Genomic DNA, 22,255 nt, shown 5'->3' with positions numbered 1-22,255 from the left:
TGAACAGCAACATGAAGCAGAAGAGACACTCAGGATACGGAGTCTGTCAGGTTTATCAAATGTAACAGTTGGACTAACATAAAAGTCTCAATAGATTTTCCTCTTAAAACAGACTCAAATCTAGATAAAATAGATAGGAAATGTCTTTTTAATTAAAAAATTATATACATTGAAAGCTGTATATGTTTTACTTATGTACAAAATTCAGTGTATACTGAATATACCCAAAATGTACTCCTTTAACAAAAAAAACAAAAAAAAAAAAAAGACTGACATACAGAATATAAATTTTTACCTCAATTTTACAATCCTGTACAGATTCAACCAGCTCTAGGTGTAACTGGAAGATTAAGACTACTTTGTTTCCACAAGTCACACTCTGAGGCTCATTTGCAAAACATTGTGGGCGAAATGTTTATTTGGTCCAAAAGATAGAACGAGTCAGCAGAAAAACAAGCTGCAGCACTTTTCCATTCCTTGTTCTTGAAAATAAAGAACTGCTTCCTGTAAAAATTTTAATTTCAATACATGAAACCCAAACCAGTGAGGCTTATAAACTGATGTCCTGTCACATAAAGCACCATCAGGGTAGAGCCTCTATGAGCACCGCCTCATTTTTATGGTTGAGACCATTAAACACTGGAAGGACAGCCAAACAAAGAGCTGTGAGAAATTTTTTAAAACCTTAAACCTCAGAGTGTGACTGTACATGAAACGAGTGGGAGTTCTAACTGGTTTTCATCCACAACAGTGGGACTGGGAGGCAGTGCCTGCTGCTCCATTAGGATGACAGGGCTGGTTTCTGATTGGAGGAGCTGGTGTAAACGTGGGATATTACAGCTGCTCATCCATCATGAGCCAGATGTTCCCAACAGCTGCTGACGCATCACATCAGCTTGTGGTTGACCAGCTCCCACACCATCCGCTTCCTGAAGTAGGGCATGTGTTTCTGTCAAAGACAGGGGAGAGATGAACGCCTCAAACACACACACTATCACAAAGGGCCTGTACTACAAAGCTAGATCATTATATCCTGGATTTATCTCCGTTAGCGAGCTTCACCTAACCAAACATTCTCCATCAGACAGAAGCTGTACTATGAAAGTTGCTAAGTTAAGTGAGTTGATTTCAGCCTGGCTATGTGTGCGCTATTGTGACAAAGATGCAGATTACAGTGTCAGACCAATCACAATCAGAGAAACTGTAGAGTGATTTACGTCACAATGGAAGAATAATTCTTTAACAATATGAAGAATTAAAATCAATAATTCAGACAAAAAACAACAATGTTGCTGCAGTAAAAGCAGCAATGGATGAATGCAGGAATTGATGAGACCGTGGCTCAGTGGTAGAGTGGGTCGTACAATAACCAAAGGGTTGGGGGTTCAAAACCCACTCCATCTGAGTGAGTGTCATCGTGTCCTTTGGCAAGGCACTTTACCCACATTGCCTTGTATGAATGAGTGGGGATTGTGCCTGGTGGTCAGAGGGGCTATAGGCACGAAATGGCAGCCAGCTTCTGTCAGTATGCCCCAGGGCAGCTGTGGCTTAATTGTAGCTTACTACCACCAGTATGACTGATGTGAGTGACTGGTGTGAATTAATAATAGTTTCTGTACACGCTTTGAACTGATTGGTCAGGAGGTGGGACTTTAGTACTCGCTCAGATCTTATCCAGAAAAGAACCTGGTCCTGACCAGGTTAGGTGTTCAGCCTAAGTTACCATGGTGATTTATCCCCATAAGATGTTATCCCAAAAGTTAGTGCAATTAGAGGAAATCCAGCTTCATAGTACAGCTCTATCTGAACTTTTATTACCTGTGTGAATGAGATGGGCTTGTCTTTGGTGATATAATCTGCATATTTGCATGTGAACATTCCACAGTCACTGCCGTTCATCTGCTGTGGAATTTCCTGAGAGGAAATAAGGAGAAGGAAAAAGTTAATCCAAATTAAAAGGAGCAATTCCACTTCAATTATACTTCAGGAAAAAACATCGGGTTGGGAATACTTGTTCCAAACTCATTTTAGTTCAGGGGCCAAATACAGAGGAGTATGTGTGGGGTTTTAGACAGGAGCATTATGGTTTACTCTAGTGTGCACTTCCACATATAAATACATTATACAATATATACGGCACTGAATAAATGACACATCAGTCCCTGCAGGATCTTCACTTTCAATTTTTTAGATTTTGTGGCTTATTCTTTTTATATAATTTGGGAAAGTTTTGTGGAACAATTTCAAGAAAATTGCAGGATTTTGGAAAAATTGAAAGTTATTTTAACAATTTGAGATTAAAAATGACTGCCATCATTTAATATAAGAATGAGGAAAATGTGAGCCCTGCTAATATTGAATTTGTGCATAATTTGGAGGTAACTATATACGGAATTTAGGGATGTAACGATTCACTCAACTCCCGATACGATTTGATTCACGATACTGGGTTCACGATACTATTCTCTCACTATTTATTTTACATAATAGGACTATAGACAAATTTTTTTTTGAGAAAAAAACTAGAAAATGCTGTACTATTTTCCTTTTATTTTTCATTGTCAAAATAATTCCTTGATGAACTATTCAAAACAATGCAATTTAACTAAAAATAAATCTTGAATGAAATAAATAAAGGAATAATACAAATGAAAATGAAGCCTATTAATTTCAATTCTGGTTCTATAATAAACAATGCAAAACTGCATAATAGTTCTTTTTCTTTTAAAAGTGCAACTGAAAATGTATTTTGTGCCTTAACAATTGGACTTTTACGTCATATTTGTTTGGACCAGCAGAGGGCGCTGGTAACACAGTGGTCAGTTGGCATGCAGATATCTTGCAGTGAAGAAGAGAAGCTATGCTAGCAGACAGAGCTAATAGAAAAGCGTGACTTTTACAGATATTCAAGTAATATTACAGATATTCTTTCGGTGCTAAAGGGGTAATGAATCATTTATTAACATATTTAAGAGTAGAAGGCGGCCAGAAAGAAAGTATTAGCAGACTCCGCCCGCCGCCTAAACTTGTGGATACTTGTGGTTAAAAAAGGTACTGCGATTCAATTTTCAGAAAATCGATATCAACCGTGATACCTATGAATCGATTTTTAACTGCCTTACGATTAATCGTTACATCCCTAACTGAATTAGTTGGTAAATTATACAATGATTAATGGTTTCTCTGACTTTTTTATTAGATGCTCCAAAAGGCCGGATTGGGCCCCCGGGCCTCGGGTTTGACACATGTGACATCAAAGGGAAAAAGTTGAAGTTGTGGCTATGTTCAGTCAGCAGGTCTTAATGCACAATTCATTTTCTTCGTTGAGAAATCAGATTGTTTTTATGCTCATTCATGTTACATATTAAATGTGGCTTCTATTAGTGTAGAACACGTGTGCTCAAGGAATTGTTTTAATGAGTCAAAGGCCCATTTATTTTACTCAGTCAAGCCACAAGTCATAACATGATATATTTTTCGTTCTAAAATAAAATGCCATTTCATTTTATTTAGTTATTCTAATTCCACTTTCCACTCCTTCCCTCCGCATTTCCAGGGACGCACAATTGTGAAGTTTATCACATTATAATAATGTCAAGGTTAAATAAATGTGACCTGGCCTTTCAAACAGCAGCAACATTGCTAAGTATCAGATGTCGGATTGAGGACCACATAAGAAAGTAGCCTGGGTCCCATTTAAAAAAATGTAATTTGTGCTTTTCAAACGGTCTGTAACAAATCACATATGGTCGCATATAGTGGAAAAAATGAACAGATTTGGTCCACATTTGCCTGTTGTCTGATGTAGCCATTGTTAGCGGCTAAATGTTTGATAAATTTAATCTCTGCTGAAATCTGATCACCTTCAACTATTAGAAGGAACTCATGGCACTAATTAATATCCATCAGCAACACAGACTGACGGCTTTCCATGTGTAGGACTTACATTACGTGCTTTACTGTGCAGAGTCCAGCCTGAGGTATCAAGAACTTTGTTCTTTTTGTCCTTACTCTCCTGTTGCAGGTAGTCTCTGGAAAGGCAAACATTTATTTATCAATGGAAATAAAAACAATCAGTAGAAAAGAAATGGTGACCATTTACACACAGCAAACTCACAGCAAAATATGGCATGTCTCACTGTCGTTACTTCCCATGGAGTCAAAGTACATAATTGTCTTTATACGGAAATCCACCACCTGACAAAAAGCAGATCATTAATAATAAATAGTGCAACATAAATACAACCACTTTTAAACTCAGTCATTATTAATAGGATTACACACAGCAAGGCACCAGTGAACCCCCAAGTGGACGGGAACCAACAGGATGTCTTTAGCAAAGATGTCCATCTTTTTAGTCCAGCGACGCACGGCCGAGTAGCCGCTGCTGCACAGCTTAGGATAGAAGAACGTGTTGAACGTGTTGACCGTTGGCAGGTTAGGCCCTTTGCTTCGCTCCACCAACAGGTTCATGTAAAAGTTGATCACCTGAAAACAGAGCGCGGACAGAGAATACATTAGCATGCTAACCTGCAGCTCGGTTTTCCAGAGGTGAAAGTAATGGATTACAAGTACTCATGTTATTGTAATCGAGTTGCTTTTATGGGTACTTGTACTCTTTTTGATTATATTTCTAAATCAGTAATTTTACTCAAGTACGTTTTAAAAGAAGTAAAGTAATTCATTATATTTCTACACCCAACCATGGGGTTTCTACCCATTATGTTGTTACCCACATGGCATAGTTTTAGAGTTCATAAATGTAGCTATACTTAGAGCCTCAGATTTATTTATTTTTTACTTTGAAGTGTATTCATTAGCATTATTTTATTAAAAAAAAAAAATGTACATTTTGACAAACCTTTTATTTTATATAGATGCCTTTGTGGAAAATATTTTGAGTTCCAATTGTGCAAGATTTTGTCTCTTTCTTTTTAAGGTACATGAGATGTTTACTGTATGCAAAGGAACTGTGGCCAAAAGTATTACCAAAAATAAACATGGGGGGTGAAAATAACTAGTAAATTTTACTTTGAGTACTACTTAATTGAGCTACTTTTTCAGGGTTCCTACTGCTTTGGTCAAATTAAATTCAAGACTTTTTATTGCCATTTGAAACTAAATTTAAGACCAACTTCAAAGTAAAAAAAAATGCAATCAATTAAATGGGGTTAGGGTATATTTTTTTCGGTGTGTAGTGCAGACGTGCAACTGACGGCCCCCAAAGTAAACACACAAAAAGCCAAAAAAAATTGTCAGAAATCTATAAAATCACAACAAAAACACAAAAACTAAATGTTAAAAATCAAAAAATCATACTCATGCATTAAAATGTTAGACTTTTGAAACATTGACTTAAGACATTTTAATGATAATCAAGGCCTTATTTTTAAATTCATGAATTTAATGCTTTTTAAGGATCTGCAGGAACCCTGTTTTTACTTGTACTTGAGTATTTTATGTATGACTTACTTGTACTTGAGTATAATTTCAATCAAGTAACAGTACTTCTACTTGAGTAGGATATATCAGGACTCTTTACACCTTTTGACTGATTTTCATTTTGAAACAGAAAAACTCACCTCATCATTGAGCCAGTTCAGGTTACTGAGGGTTTGAAGGTCTTTTCTGGTCAGGCTGAGCCCAAAACCTTCACTCAGCACTTCATGAGGATTACCTCCTCTCAACGCCTTGTTCACATCAGCCTCCATCGCCTTCACAGAAAGCGAGAGAGAGAGAGAGCGAGAGCGAGAGCGAGAGAGACACTAGTCACATTTCACAAGTTTAAAAAAAAGTTTAGATTCTCAGGGCTGAAAGTCATTCAGTCTCCAGGAGTAGATAAAAAATGTGTGTCTAATCTAAGATTCACAGTCATCTAATACCTGCCATGCCTTTTATTATTTTATTAGATCATGTGTGTCAAACTCAAGGCCCGGGGGCCAAATCCGCCCCTTGAGAGCATCCAATTTGGCTTCAGAGAAGCCATGAATCACTGTGTAAATTCCTTACAATAATTAAATACACATATTCAATGTAACTCCACAATATTAGGGCTCACATTTTCCCCACACTTACATGATCATTTTTAATCTCAAATTTTTAAAATGACTAAATTTTTCCAAAATCCTGGAATTTTCTTTAAATTATTCCACAAAATTTCCTCAAATTACATTATAATGGCTCACAAAATAAATGACTTCAAAGTAAAGATCCTGCATGGACTGATACATGCCACTTATTGCTTTGATATTTTCAGTGCTGTACATATTTTATAGTTTATTTATACGTGGAAGTGCAAACTCGAGCAGAATAATGATTAAATTACTAATTTTCCCGCCTACAATCTGCGATCCACTTAAGATAAACTGCTTCGTATTTGGCCAATGAACTAAAACGAGTTTGACGCCCCTGTATTAGATGATACTGATGTATTTCTGCTGACAATGGCAGTAATTAAAAGGAAAAACGCTCACAAAATATTCCTTAAATTAGGGCTGGGTATTTAATACATTTTTAATTGCAATCAGATTGTATTTTGTTTGTTTTTTTATTGTGGGGGAGGGGGGTTGATTTTAAAAAATACAAATGCATTATTCCTGTAACAAAGCACATAATGTTGCAGCTCTGTACAGCTGAATTCACTCCAACTGGTGCACTCACCAGGCTGCGACTTTGGAAGTGAGTCACCAGCTGATTCTAACAAACAAAAGCATTGTTCTGGACTATAAATACATCACTATGAAGTTTGCCTCCACGGAGTGAGTAAGAAATGTCGAACACAAAGAGTTGTAGTTAATATCTCTTCGTGTGGATCTTTAGTGAAAATGGTCAAACACACACACTAAGACTTTTATAGGGTCAGGTTTACGACTGATAAGCCTGGTCCTAATTTACAGTGCAAACTGGTGACACCAATGAAGTGGATCACCTGTTAAATGGATCACCACTTGCACCATAACACTGGAGGGAAGGCATTTTCATATAATATCCAAACAACAGAAGTGAAGCTTAGTAGGAAAGGAATAGAGATGCAGTGACATTTCACATTATTAAAGTCCCAATGGTCCAAATTTATTATTTCCTCACCAAAAAAAAAAACAATGATTAAAAAATAAATAAATAAAAAATCCCTTGTGGGAAAAGAAAATTGGGTATTTTATTTTTAAAAGCACTCATATCTCAAAATATATCTAAACAAATCAGTTTGTATTGAAAATGTATTATCGCCATGCCAGCTCCTGCAGGTGGATAAAAAAAAAAAAAAAGTCATTGATCTCACCTCCGTCAGTATTGGGAATTCCGGTTTCTCGTCTAAAGGCTTCGGTACCTCCGTCACAAGAGTTAAAGGAACTTCTTTTTCCAAAGGGACTCGAACACGAACCTCGACATCAGGTCTACGTTGGCCCTCGTCAGAAAGCCGCTAAGAAGAGGAAAATGTGTGATTTGTTAGACATTTCTGAAGGATACCTGACACCCAGCTATTATTCTTTTTATTACTATTCTTATTCTACCCTGTTTTTCATATTTCATTTATTTATTAATTTAAAAAGCAATTTCATTGCATTCTTCTTGCTGCTGTAACAACACAAATGTATCATTTTTGGGACAAATAAAAGGTCAATCTTATTTTGTAGTGGAAAAAAAAGAAACAAAAACCTGTAAAATAAACCAGTCCAGTATCCTTTTTTTCTGTCAGATACTTGTTAATAAGTAAGTTAAAGGATGATAAATGCAGAGAGGAAGATGATGGTGGAACACTGACCTGTTTTAATAGCAGAGCAGCTAAAGCTTCCTGCTCTTCTATTTGTCTTCGTCTCTCTCTGGCTCGTGAGTCATGCTTGCTAGTTCTGCAACGTATGAGCAAACATATCCTTTATTAGTTAAGACATATCATTAAAACATGGACACATTCTATAACCAAAGGTGTTAAATTATACATACAACTCTTTGATCCTTAATTCAGCTTGAAAACATGGAACACTGTAAAAAAAGAAGATATTGTTGAACCATATGACTGTGATATCTGTACATTTGTGCAATGGTTACATATAAAGATATTACAAATTTCTCAGAAGAAAAGGACACTTAATGATTGATTGAACCTAAAATAATTTCTCACTCAGATGTCTATGGCATAAAGTATTTAAATATGGTACATCAAATTGATGATTAAAAGCCATCTACTTTTCTATCTGTGGAAGCCAGTTTACATAAAAACTGGTAAAAGTATTTATACAAAAGCTTTTTTTTTTTTTTTTTTACTTCAAACCATCACAGATGTTAGCATAATCTTTACATCAAAAGAGGTGTTTAAAAACAAAAGTTAAAAAAAATCCCACATTCTTCCATTCCTATGCCTTACAACAGCCTTATCTCAGAAATAAATATTTTTCCCCACCATTTTTATGTCTTACTATAGCCTTATCTCAGAAATAAAATATATATTTTAAATTTCTTGTGCCTTACACTAGCCTTATCAAAAAAAAAAAAAACGTACATCAGAAAAAATATATATCAACATTTTTCCATTCGCATGCCTTACTATAGCTTTATCTCAGAAAAGGACAAATGAACGACTGATTGGACCTAAAATAATTTCTCATTCTGATGATGTCTATTGCGTTAAGTATTTATTAACACATTTGCAAATTCATGATTAAATGATCTACCTACTCTTCTACCTGTGTGAGCCAGATTACATAAAAAACTGATAAAAGTAACCAATTGCAATATTGATACAAATGGTAAAATGAGGTTAAACACTGACCTTGGCCTGTCATGCTTTTTATCCATTTCTACATGGAGAATAATTACACAGCTGTCATCATGAGCTGCAGGAAGCAAGAGGAAGTTAGGACCCAAAGAAAGACAAATGGAGACTGATGTTCCACCGTGTGGCTATTTCTCACCTGATGACTGGGTGTCCTGAGATGACTGGTCCTGTAGGGCCGACGGGGAAGGAATGGCTGCTCGACTCAAGCCGAGGTCAGAGTCCAGTGACCACGACTGGATCCCTGCTGTGCTGGAGGCCTCCGTTGGGCTGGGGATGTTGCTGGAGCCCTGACTGGACAAACACCTGGGGCTGGGGGGGCTGCTGGGTCCTTCTGACGTTCTTTCTGCTGTCGACGGCGGTGGAGAAGAAAGCTGAAGCAGTCGCCGGCTGCTGGACAGGAAACTGGTGCTGCAGAAAGTGACAGAAGCAAATATGACCAACAGGCTGTTGTCAGTGAAATGTGTTGATGAACTTATTTATAGATACTGATTGATGCACCCATTACATATTTAATGCCACTTTGAAGACAAAGTAGGGGTGGGCAATATGGGAGAAATAAATAAATAAATATATCACAATTTTTTTTCCTATAAAATCACAATCGCAATTTTATTGTGCTATTTTCACTCAGATCATTTAGATTATTTTCAAGTTATTTACCAGTAAAACAAACCAATTCACCGACTTAAAAGCATTGCCCTGAATGGAAAAAAAGGATAAAAGATCATTTAAGTCAGGGTACTTTTCAAACATTTTTAAATATGTATGAAAGCAATTTATCAAACTGTTTCCAAGTACAAATAACATTAAACGAAAAGGCTGACGTGCAAACCTTCTAGTTCAAACAGTCACACAAAACTTGAGCTAAAAATGAATCAGACTTTATTAAAGCAAGTTGAGGATGAAACGTTTAGGTGTTGTAATAGACCAGGAAACAAAGCTATGAACAGTTTTGATACGTACAAATCCCTGTGTGACCTCATAATGGCGTGAGAGTTTCCATTGCAAGAAGTCAACGACTGACCCCCCGACACCATCGTCAGTAGCTGCCTGTAGACCTCCTTCTCCTCCTCCCAAATTGACTGTTGGAAAAAAAGAAAAATGTGCCATAAATACACAAATAACGTAATTTCCGGGCTATAAAGCGCACTGTTTTATTGGCCGCATTACAATAATTTAGCAATTTCCTAAGAAAAATCCACACAAATGCCGCAGCCTAACATAGGCCGCACTCTACTGGCTGATGAGGGTGCCCTTCAGACAACTCGGCCAATCAGAACGATCAGGTAAGCGAGGAAAATGTCCGTGTTTCAACTGATAAGTTTCCTTTACTACATGAAGTCTCCTTCTCACTGCCCCACGTTTACATCAGTCCATTTACAGCTTTTTATGGTCACTTTTTACTGGAACCGGATTGATACACTGCTTCATCCGCTCTTCTTGCCGTGAACTACTGTGGAGCGATCACAGCGAGTCGGACTCTGAGCCAGAATATGGACGTGATCGCTTCTGAACAAATCCAACGTGGTGATTTGGCAACTTCATGTTGTTCTGCTACTATTACAGACTGGCTGACATTTACTGTAGATGGAGTGGAGATCAGAACAGCCTGTATACAGGATGTCCATCTCCGCTCCGTCTGTCTGTCCTCCTTACGAAAGCATGTCCATCAGCCTCAAAATCCAGAGCACCGATTACTCTTGAACAAACCTAACGCTGTGATTTAACAACTTTATGCTGTTCATCCCTCTATTACAAACTGGCTGACTTTTACTGCATCCACACTGCTGCTGCTGCATGGGTGCTCTCTCTCTTTGACAACATTTATCTGCGTTGTCGCTATGATGAGGCAGTGTGCATCATGACAAAATGAGTGATCAAAATGATTCAGTGCGAGCAAAAACAATTTAATTGTTCCACCTGGTTTAATGTGACGGAGCTCAATTTTGTGGCAACATGAAGCTTATAAAACCGGAAAAAAATCCACAATTTAGCCGCGTCATTGTTTAAGCCGCAATGTTCAAAGTGTGAGAAAAAAATAGCGGCTTATAGTCTGGAAATTACAGTATTTGACAAAAAGTAGTGACTGAACGGTGCGGTGTACTGATGTTACCTCTTCTGCCGTACGGCACAATCGGCTCCTGTGGGAACGACCTGACTGGACGCTGTGGGTCGGGCTCTGCGTGACTTTATTTGGAAAGCTCTTCTCGTGCACACTGCTGCTGCTGCTGGGTGGGCCGACCACACCAGATGAACTGCAAACACAATTTGGAGTCGAGCCGCTCAGATGTTTGTGTTAAACTCATCAACAAATAGCTAGATCTAAAAACACCAATATTTACCCAAGGAGTAAAAGTTACCTTAAAGTCCCATGTGGTCGGAGGTTCAGAGGCCTGCCTAGTCGTGGACTGCTGTGCATTTTGGATGTGACGGAAGACGGCAAGTTAAGCGAGTGTCCGTTTGTTTTTGGAGCCTCGCGATGTGTGGGGCTCATGCACACTTGTCGCCTGCACACTTTTGATCCCAGCAATGATTTCTCATAACGCAGCCACTCTGATCATTTTTAGGGAGACAACAACCAACAAACGTCAACTTAATTCAACACAAATTTTCAATTGTACAACAAGCAAAAATGTGATGGACAAACTTAGACATTTGGTTAACAAATGTGCTACATCAGAATTTCTAAAATGATCCAAACTGACACAAACACAAGAAGTCCAAACAGAACTTGACAATCTAGTGTTTTAACACAAGATGCTCCTGCTGCTGAGGTAGAGGTTTGATTCATGTTGAGGGAATTACCTGGAATGACTTTAGGACTAAGTGTTTCTGATTCGGTAATCATTTAAGTCTACATTTGGATTCCATATTAAAGTTTTAATCAGATAGTTTAAGTACGAACGCTACCCTGAGTGTAGTTACCATTAAAAATATAGCACAGTTCGCCCTTATCATATATGTTAAAATGCATGATGAAACAGCAGTGTCAATGACTAGCTGGAACAATATTTTAGCAGTTATTCTGTGAGGATAACAAAACATTTTTTTTTATCTTAATAAAAAACTGAGAGAACCCTCCAAACAAAAATCATACCCGTTTTGGTTTTCCACTCCAAAGTTGTAGAAGGAGCAGCAAATGTCTCATTCAAAGAGTTTCTGTCCACAATCTAAATGAAAGCATTCAGGATTAGTATATTTGATCAAATCAACTCCCAAAAAAGGAAATCTGAATTTGCAGCAATGTACACCAAAATGATGCCTTACAGGCCGCCGTGTCCACGTTGATGTTGAAGGCAGGGGCTCTGCGGGGGGCAACCCAGAGGAAGGAGGCAACATGTTTCTCAAGGTAGGGCTGACATTGTTTCTCATCCATGTGGCCACACTGGTGCTATGGTTTTTAACCCCTTCAGCAGCATTCTTGACGGTGTCTATAAGGTCCCCTGCAGAGTTCAACAACAGCCATAGGTGAGTGCATTTGGGAAAGAAGGTTATATACAGTAGTAATACAGTTGTGGCAAGCTTGCGCTTAGTTTATATAAAGGGTGGGCGATATGGAAAAACTATCATTATTTTTTCTTCGTAAAATCAATATCAGAATTTTTAAATTTAGATGATTTAGATTATTTTCAAGTTATTTACCAGTAAACAAACCAATTCACCTATTTAAAATCATCGCCTTAGATGGAAAAAAGGGATAAAAGATCATTTTACTTTTTTAAACATTTTTTAAAAATGTATGTACGCAATTTATCAAACTGGTTCCAAGTACAATTAACATCAAACAAAAAGGCTGACATGCAAAACTTCATGTTTTTTAGTCACACAGAGCCTTTTTACTTTGTTTAATTAAAGTGATGTAGCATTAGCAACACTTGCTACATAACAAAGCAGCATATCAGTCAAGTCATTTCCAATTGTTTTTGAGGTAACACGTATCTTAATAAAATCCTACTTTAAGCAGTGTTTTGAAATCCCTCATTTCACACAGTTTGGACAATCATATCCTTTACAAGACAAAATGTTACTGCTTTGGTTACATTAGGCCTGGGTGATATGGACCAATATTCATTTCATATGTCAATATTTTTCCTCAAAATGGAGATAGGCGATTTAAACTCGATTTATTTATTTCCCAATATAGTTTTACAAGAAAAAAACAATAATGGGTGATTGCTGTGATGTATTCCCATGAGTTCTTTCATATGGAAAAGATCAAATCAATTCAATCACCTCTGAGGAAGACTGGCACTTGACAGTCAAAACATGTCAGGAGATAAAAAGTTGTCTGAATAAACAAAAACTTAACATATACTGTTTAGCACTAGTTTTACAGACAGAATCAGAATCAGAATCAGAAATGTTTTTAATGGCCATGTGCAGTTTTAAGGACAGTACAAGGAATTTGTCTTGGTAGATAACAGACAGATAACCATGTCTAGGTAAAATAAAAAAAAACCTTGATTTAAACTTAACATTACTTCTGAATAAACATGAATTGTCCATGCATACAAATCCATACGTACCCATTCTTGATTTCTTTATGGTTAAACCATCTTGGTTTATGTTATTGTCGTCTTCAAAACTTGAGAAGAAAAAGAATAGATTGAAAAAGGTTAAAGGGAAATAATTAAAATACGTTAAATCAAATGTGTTGAAGCTTGAGTATAAGTGAAAATAGGGGAAGGCCATCAGGAATCAATGATCATCTGATTCAGATTAAACTACACACATTATGAGAGCTCATAGTAGACTTCTCTCTCTGTGGCTAAACAAATGAGTGAATATGATGGATAAACTCAGAGTAATATACTCATCACAGCTGTAAACAGCATATGCGACGCGCACAACGTACCATTCCAGCGCTCTTTTCCTCGGGTGTCCATCCCTCGGTGCTTGGTGAGTGTTTCCAACAGCTGGCGCATCATTGCGAAAGTTTGCAAAGCCGGTCTCTATCCATTCGTAAATTTTATTCAACATGGCTCAAAAGTTTGACAAGTAACGACCGCCGCTCCGAAGATAGCCTTATAAAGCAGCTAACAATCAAATAACGGAGTAAACGCAGACCTCCGAATGGTTAGCAGAGGATGTTACAGAGGCTAACAGTAACTCGGAGTCACAACCTTACTGTTAGAAAGGAGCAGCTTAGCGTTAGCCCGCTAGCTGAGGATTGTCGAACTGCCTTAGTAGCACGCCAGGCTATCCGCTCTGCTAGCCGACGTTGTTAGCCCAACAGCTAATTTGTGGAAGTGTGTTTAAATTCTGGCCAGGAAGTGACAAGTGACAACCCACGAGTTTGGAGGATAAACAATCATTTTCGCTTACGCCCTGGCTCATCTAAACTCCAAAAACGTGTCCACGAACTGCTTACAAACTCGCTGAAGAATAACATCTCCCGCTTCTTCCTCATTCAAAACCACAACATGGCTGAACCGCACGCTACAACAATAGCGCCTTCCGATTGGTCAATTAGAAGTGATAACTCTGAGTAAGGCGCACGGCTATTGGTTAGTTGTAAACCTTTAATAACCCGTCACGTTACGGTAAGCGAAAGGCGAAGTTATTTATCACGTGTGAGCGCCGTTTATGCCTCGAAATTTTCTTTTATTTACTTTACTCATTATTTGGAGTCTGTTTTAATTAATCATATTTAAGATTCGTGTTACTCTAAATACGTGTGTGAGGGGTCATAGCAGTTTCTGCATGAAAGTGTCATTTTAATTGATTTTAAAGGGGATTTCATTAGATAAGTAGGTTTACTGTCCTTTTGGCAATGTATGTTCTGTGAAATATATCTCATATCTGATAGGACTCATCAACCCATTTAAAAATGGAATTACAAAACGGATCCAGATGAAGATGTGTTGCCATGGTGAAAGAATAGTTTAAAAAAAAATTATATGATTTCCCAGCAAAGATTAATTCTAAATCAAGTTATTGTTTTGATTATGCTAATTTTGAATATGATTAACATTTAATATCAAAACCAAAATAATGTTTTAATGTGTCCTCTCTTCAGTCTACCTGTTACACTATATTTTCAGTATCTTAATGATAAAAAAAAATCCACACATACAACACTAATTCTTGTCAAAAATAAAAGTCTTAGCCCTCTTTTTCAATAGTTCACCACCTATTGTACATGAGTAAACTACATGTAATGTCCAAAACAATCATACTAGTATAACATAATCAATTAAAACCAGTAGTTAATTAAAAATCGCACATCAACACTTTAATTGTACACTTTTAATCATATTGTGAAAACGCGTTATGTATTGGATGAAATGTGTGAGCATTGTGTTTAGTCTATCTTATATTCGAGGACACGTGGTGCGTGATGCAAGTTTTTGAGATTGAAATAGTTTTTAATAAGTTAGTACAATTTACCTGGTGATTTATAACGTTATACAGTGTATATTCACATTTTAATTTATGAACTGTAATGCTAGATGCAACAATATTCAGAAGCAGAGCAGAGTATCACAGAAAATCACAGCACAAATGGCACTGCTAAAATCATCAGAGCATTTGTCCAATTAAAAAAAGACATTATGATGATTGGCATCCGATTGGATGTAATCGATTGAAATCACCGTTCTGTGTTTTCACAGTGTAACATTTGTTTTCCCTGAAAAAGTATTTGTCACGTTTCCAAAACTTCATCAGATCATAATGAAAATAAGACTTTTCATTTTTAGGCTCTGCTTTGTGTATACGCTACAGTTATAAATGAGCTTCAAGATCAGTAAAATCAGGTAATGATGATTAATCTGTCTTTTTCTAGATAATATACTTTTCCGTACCCTAAATTATAATAGGAATTATTTTGTATAGTTTCAGCTATTCCTCCAATCATGTACAATGTCCCTATAATATCTTTTATTTTATTTAACTTTGATCAAAATAATCTTCTAGGCTAAATGCTAACTGATGCATTTAGAAGGCAATTAACTACAATTATTTACTGTCATTAACAAAAGCTTGATGATAATAATACTCTTAAAATCCAAATTCAATCAGAATGAATGCTTTTTTCCCCCTATTTAAATCTATTGCTCTGTCTTTGCTACAATCAGAATCAGTTTAAAATAGCATTCAGCGATAGATCAGATCACCTGACACTGTCACAAGTCCTGGACCAGAAAAACTTGTGTTTTATTGGCTTAAAAGAGCTGTGATTATACATGCATTACTGCAAATGTCATAGTAATAATACTTGACAGATCAACTGCAGTAGCTGCTATTTTAATGCATCCTTGAAAACAGGAAATAACCTGATCAAATTAAGACGGACGTGTGAACATGTGTTTAAATTGACAGAAAAAATCTACGGAGAAAAAACAAACACCCTTTGAGTGATCCAGAAAAGCAAGTAAAATGTAGCAAATACTCCTTTTAGTTTTTAATCGCAGACATTTTAAAGAAACAAAAACCAACAGCCAAATACTTCTGCACAAAAATAAGCTTAATAAGAAATTATTTTAAAGTTGTCAGTTTTTGCTTTCTTTTTTTTTTTTTTTTTTTAAATATGATTATAGTTAAAAAGTTTCTCATCCTTTTCATGGAGGTGTGCAGTCCTGCATGTGTCATGTTACCTTGTTTAGGAGAAAACAATGGTGAATTACTTTTTAAAACCCTTCTGCAGAAATAGATGATGAAACATGAGGAGGAAGAACAGCAGCCCTCTAGGACCAAGATCACCCATGTTTTAAGTTTAACTCCATAAGCATCCAACTTAGTTCTTCTATTCATACATTGACAAAAATAATAAATAAAAAAAAAAATGTCATCCCAGCAAACCGATTGTGCCATCCCAGGATTACATGCAAGGTGAAATAATTCAAGGAAAAATGCATGACGTCAGAGCACAGCTGACCAAATTTCCAGCAAAACAAAACAAAACAAAACAGAAAGGTAATGCACAAAGGGACCTATTCTCCGGTATGGACTTTAGCACTTTTTTTACAGGCTTGCAGTTACGTGCCTCTCCTCCGGTCCAGGTTCCTCACATGCTTTTTGGTAAGTTGACCAAAAAGCTTTTTGGTAAGTTGACCAAAAAGCGTGTGACCTATGAATGACGGCGTTCTGAAGCCAAGGAGGCAGACTGGGCCATGATGTCATTTTTTTGGGCTGTCTAGAAATCCATGAAAATGATGAAGCGCACTTTTAATTTGAAACGCCTTCATTGATTAACAATGTAACAGGTTGATTTGATCGGATTATTGATTTTTGCAGTGTGCGGATTGGCGGCCTTCTTCTTTCCTTTTTTCCCCTCATACTAACGACAGATTAACGTTTGTGTGCAACGCCTGATTTTATAAACTTCTTCCATTCCTGCATTCAGAAATGATAAACGCATCAGCATCATCTGTCATCAATACGGTACCTGCTCTAAAGCTTGACCGAGTGTGATGCGCTGGAGATTTGAGAAAATAATCCCGCAAAGCTTCTGCTTTAAAACAGAGGAAACTGTGTTTGCAGTGAAACAGAACCATTGGCTTCCTATAATACGCAGTTTTAAATATAAATTGTTTAAAGCCTTATGGAGCTGAGCCTCATTTAAATATGTGTGGGAACAGTTTCTGGTATCCATCATCTCCTGCGCATTTCACCAACCTCCGCATATGATAGCTTGTTTCACTTATTAAGTACTCTGTAGTGGATCAAACTGTGGCTTTACGTTGGACATAGTATGAAAATAGTTGGACATCACTGTGACCAACGTAGACAGAAGTCTGATGTCTGTCAGAGTTTAATTTATCGAGCAGCAGCAGCTAAGGAACTTGGGTGCGCGCAGCTGATCAGCTCCACGATGCAGCACCTTCCGTCTCTGCAGAAAAAAGAGTGGATAGCAAGGATAAAATCTTATGAAATAGAACACATTTTGTCCCGTCTAGAACTACTAAATGTGAACATAATGAACCCTGTGACAGCATGACAGTGTAAGTTTGGATCGATTCTTTCTGGGAGTGTCTTTTGCAATATTATGAGTCCGTGTGGCTCAAATTGAAACCAAGACCATATTTCTAGTGCCATATACAGTAATGTTTCACCTTATCGGGGCGCTGCATTTATTCCAGGTTCAGAAGCACGTAAGAGAACATAAGCAGACGGCAGAATGCGCGCAAGGCCAGATTTAAATGGGAACGCCCACATTTCAGGGTCGCTCCACCCAGAGTGCGTAACTGGGATGAAGGCATGCAGCTACTGACTTAAGTACAGGGTGAGAATAGCACGCATGGGAGAATAGACCCCAATATGATCTGTGTTCTTACACAAATAGGACAGGATAAATGATGAACAATGGAGGAAGAAGGCAAACTGTTTAATTTCCTTTCAAATCAAAACACTTCTCAAATAAACTTCTTGATGCCGATTAATTATTTGGCATATTTGTATTCCTGAAAAACAAAGGGTATCACTTTACATTTAAACAGATAACTTTTTTTGTCACATTTCTCCCTCCCCTCTGCTCCCTTCCAGTTTAAGTTCTGTATCATTTCTGCCCAGCGTGAACAGGCTGATTACAGCCATCAGAGCGGCCAGCATCATGAAGGCACAGCCACCAAACATATGTCTGGTGCCGCTGCCGCTCTCCCCCCCGCCTGTCCCCGACACCTCCCCATGGAGCGCCAGCAGTCCTAAGCAGGCCAGCAGGTGCAGGGGCAACCTGAACCAGGATAGCACGCTGGCCCGCTTTTCCTCTGGGATCACTCTGCTCTGCAGGAAGCCGACAGCGGGGAAGTAAAGTCCAGAGGCTAGCTCTAGCAACAGGAAGGCCAGAAAAGACTCGTGAGGTCGAGGCTGCCCGGGAGCGGTGGAAAAAGTAAGCATGAAAAACGAAAAAAAGGCCATCAGCACGGCTACGCAGAGCACGTGGCTGGGCTGTAGGCAGTACCGAGTGGAAGTGGCGAGGCGGTAAAGCAAGGACCCTGCCATACTGGCAGCCATCAGGCAGGAGAACACTATTCCCAGAGGCGGTCCGTGAGGGTCCACCACCGGGGTCCACAGAAAAACAAAAACGTAAAGTACACTTTCAAACAGAGCCTGGACTCCCCCCAGGAGCATGACTCTTTGGTCTGACAACAGACAGCGTAACCCGTCCTGACAGCTGCGTGTGAACCGCACTTTAGCCGACAAACGGGCCACGCCTCCATTTGGAGTCCCAAGCAGAAGAGTCTTTTTGTCGCCTTCAGGACCTCCTTCGGCCTCCTCGTTCCCCCAGCCTGTCAACACCAACCATCCACAGCAGCACAGGCAGGGAACTGCGAGGATAAATGGAGCCACGGGGCCCAAGTAGAGCCACTCAGCCATCATGTTAGCCACCAGCCCCGCCCCCACTGCCAGGACATGGTTCCATGTGGCAACTTTGGTGAAGGTGCTTGGGATCCACTCCTTGGGAAAATCATGGACGTCTACATGTTGGTGCACATACCAGGCTTCGAATGTAGTGGCGAGCAGCGACGTGGATAACCCCCCCAGGATCCGGCCGACTATCAACACAAAGTAGTCTCTGGAGAGCTTGGTGAGGCAACAGGCCGAGTAGGAGAGACAGAAAAGAAGACATGTTCGTCTCCGGCCCAAAGCCTGAGGGAGCCACCCGGAGAAAGGAGCGAAGAGAACGCAGGAGGCGAGGCCACACACGTACAGGATGGCTATTTGGGACTCCAGGAAGCTGTAGTGACGGTAAAGCTTGTAGAGATAAGGACCCTGAAGCCAGTCCGCCCACAGAGCCAACAGGTAGGCCCTCAGGAACACCTTCTGAAAGCTCCTGAAGGCTGGGTTGGCTACAGCCGTGGGAGTGGATTGAGGTGCTATGAGGCGACGTGCTGTGAGCTCCAGGCCAACACAAAGGCCAAGCAGCACCAGTATGGCTAGATACACCGTCACATACATCTTTGTTCCTGCTCCAGGTCAAACCTCAGGTCTTGTGGTCCTTCCAGCTCCTTTCTGTCTGTTTCTAAAGACCTGCAGACACACGAGATGATCAATTAATAAGATTAGTGACTGAAAAGTTGATTATCCAACTATATTACTGGGGCCACTACTTTCCAAATAATGGGAGCAGGTTGCTGTGAGATAAATTAAGAAGATACGGTTAAAGAAATAAAGCTTTGGTTTGATTGATGGATCAAATCTATTATTGCTTTACACAGTGCCAGATGTTCAGTATGGGACCCTTCATGATTTGTACATTGGTATTATATTTTACTGTAATGTGTAACTATTTAATCACTATTTCATTAACAGTCTTTTACTTAAAGGGTACCTGTGGTGAAAACATGTATAACAAAAAATGTGTTTATTTTAAATGGACTTTAAAAGGACTTTTTTAGAATTATTTTAAACCTTCTGGCATAAAGTATGGAGCCGCCATTTTCAGGTTATGATCCTTATGCACGATTATGACCAAAATGATAATCAGGATTTTTTTAAATCAATATCATTTGTAATCATGATTAAAATCACAATTATTTATCATATTTGGTAAAAAAAAAAAAAAAAAAACTGTTTTAATGTTTAGCCTTTGTTTTGTTTGTTTGTTGTTGTTGTTTTTATTTTGTTACACATAGTTATTTGTATGTTATAAATTGCAAGTAAAAACAGGTTTTATCACACTACTTTTAAACAAACAATGTATGAACAGTTTACAGTGCAAGATAAATCTTAAAATAATAATTATAATTAAAAAAAAAAAATTACCCAAGAATTTCAAATGTACTAAAGGCTAACTGGATGAATACATTGTTACAGAGCCCATATTGTAAATGTAAATATTGACGACAATCAGGTTTATTTAATCTTGGCAACCAAAATCATGATCACGATTAAAATTCTATTAATTGTGCAGCCCTAATATGACGTACTTTTGTTGATCGGTAGAGGCGTAACAGGCCTGTTTACATTGTGGGACGTGTAGTTTAACAAGAATCAATAAAAGTGCCTCATATCCTGTCCATATCCTGCCTGAAGATATAAAATTGTTATTTTAATCTGTTTATATATATACACACAAAACTAAAGGTGGACATATTTTGTTTATTGGTAATACATTAAACAGATTTTTTGGTATCTACATTTTCACTACAGGTACCCTTTAATCATGTATGTTTTTCTTTGTTTAGTGTGTCTTATTTTCATCCGAATAATTTCTGGAGCCTCTGTAAAAATGTAATTTCCCCCTGTGATAAAAGTGTTTTCTGGTTCTGATAATTTGAGCACTGGAGCTGGTGACGTCAAGGGTCACAAGGTCATTTGTGATAAACACGAGCATCAAGGGCAACATAGCTTAATAATTTTACATTATCACACAGCAAAATATGCAAATAATCATCAGAATCACAATTCCTTTATCCCAGGGGGAAATTGCTTTCGTTATAGCCACTTAAATAAAAAAATCACAAATAAAAGAATAAGTTTAACAAAGACGAAAGAAAGACTAAACATTAAACAAGTGTATAATTATGTAAAAGACTGTTAAAAATATGAATCATGTGTGTTTAGTGGCTGCAAGTAAAAGGGCAATAGCCCTAGATTAATAATAAATAATGTTAGACAACAATACATATTTTTTGTAAATATTTGGCCACAAGCTACACATAAATTAACAGCAATGATTTCTCTCATTATCTGGTAGGAATATAGGGAAATGGTAATAATTGTTATTGGGGGAATAATGTTGGAGAATATGCCATTGAGAGGGATAACACATCCAAATGTCCTAAATAAAGTTTTACATTCCAACAATAGACCTTTTGCACAAAAGTTAAAAATAACTAAGAATGTAATGATGGAGAGTAAGGAGTTTTGATTCTAATCACATCAAATGTTTATCCATTGAAATAGTATAGCATTAACTATTAACCATATATAAATATTCATCATTCGTTTAGTGTTAAGTATATCATTTACACCTTAATATCAACACTTAATTATTGGATCTTGCCTTTACACAGCTAAAAGGTTAAACATTAATTCCATAAAGTACTGTTTAAAACATGATTATGTGATTTACACGCTTTTCATTCTAAGCTAACGTTAGCCTACAAGCTAACCGCGGCTGCCACTAAAGACAGGACACGTTCAAACTACTTCTGCTTTATCCCTTGTTGTAACCTACGATCTGATAACATGTGCTACGTCTTACCGTATCCTTTGACAGTGGTACCATTATATTATAGTGGTTTTAATTGGTTGTGTCATGTTGATAACATGACAGAGGATGGAGGATTTGTCCAAAAACAAACTCCACTTCCTGCTTCCGGTATCTGATGTTTACCACAAGATGGCGATACTTCTTCATGTTCTTTAAACACTGACCAGATTCCTGTCTGACCAGTTTAGACTTCTTTGTTCGTGTTCTTGTTGTAATTGTGTAGTAAGCCTTGGTATTAAGAACACAAAGGGAACATATTGTGCAACTTGTGGTTTCAGTTTTTTTTTTTTTTTTGTTTTTTTTTTTAAATCATGTGCTAAGAT

At 37.8% G+C, this 22,255-nt stretch overlaps 2 protein-coding genes across 2 annotated transcripts; both read right to left on the bottom strand.

The window, feature by feature from the left end:
- Positions 1-240: 240 nt before the first annotated feature.
- Positions 241-14,206, bottom strand: senp1 (SUMO specific peptidase 1). The gene is made up of 18 exons (XM_028453172.1): positions 13,629-14,206; positions 13,300-13,358; positions 12,041-12,216; positions 11,871-11,943; positions 11,134-11,326; positions 10,887-11,028; positions 9,737-9,855; positions 8,910-9,181; positions 8,768-8,831; positions 7,942-7,980; positions 7,763-7,847; positions 7,280-7,420; positions 5,583-5,714; positions 4,285-4,488; positions 4,118-4,197; positions 3,947-4,031; positions 1,819-1,914; positions 241-949 (listed from the first exon to the last, which is right to left on the bottom strand). Exons 1-18 carry the CDS (start codon positions 13,751-13,753, stop codon positions 887-889), a joined length of 2,148 nt encoding a protein of 715 aa, XP_028308973.1. The 5' UTR covers positions 13,754-14,206; the 3' UTR covers positions 241-886.
- A 3,880-nt stretch (positions 14,207-18,086) lies between these two features.
- On the bottom strand, positions 18,087-22,043 carry mfsd5 (major facilitator superfamily domain containing 5). The gene is made up of 2 exons (XM_028453166.1): positions 21,924-22,043; positions 18,087-19,744 (listed from the first exon to the last, which is right to left on the bottom strand). Exon 2 carries the CDS (start codon positions 19,670-19,672, stop codon positions 18,227-18,229), a length of 1,446 nt encoding a protein of 481 aa, XP_028308967.1. The 5' UTR covers positions 19,673-19,744; positions 21,924-22,043; the 3' UTR covers positions 18,087-18,226.
- Positions 22,044-22,255: the final 212 nt, after the last annotated feature.

Source organism: Gouania willdenowi, chromosome 7, assembly GCF_900634775.1.
Source record: "Gouania willdenowi chromosome 7, fGouWil2.1, whole genome shotgun sequence".
Taxonomy (NCBI): Eukaryota; Metazoa; Chordata; class Actinopteri; order Blenniiformes; family Gobiesocidae; genus Gouania; species Gouania willdenowi.
The sequence above is the reverse complement of the archived record's forward strand: the minus strand, read 5'-3'. Positions and strand labels throughout refer to the sequence as shown.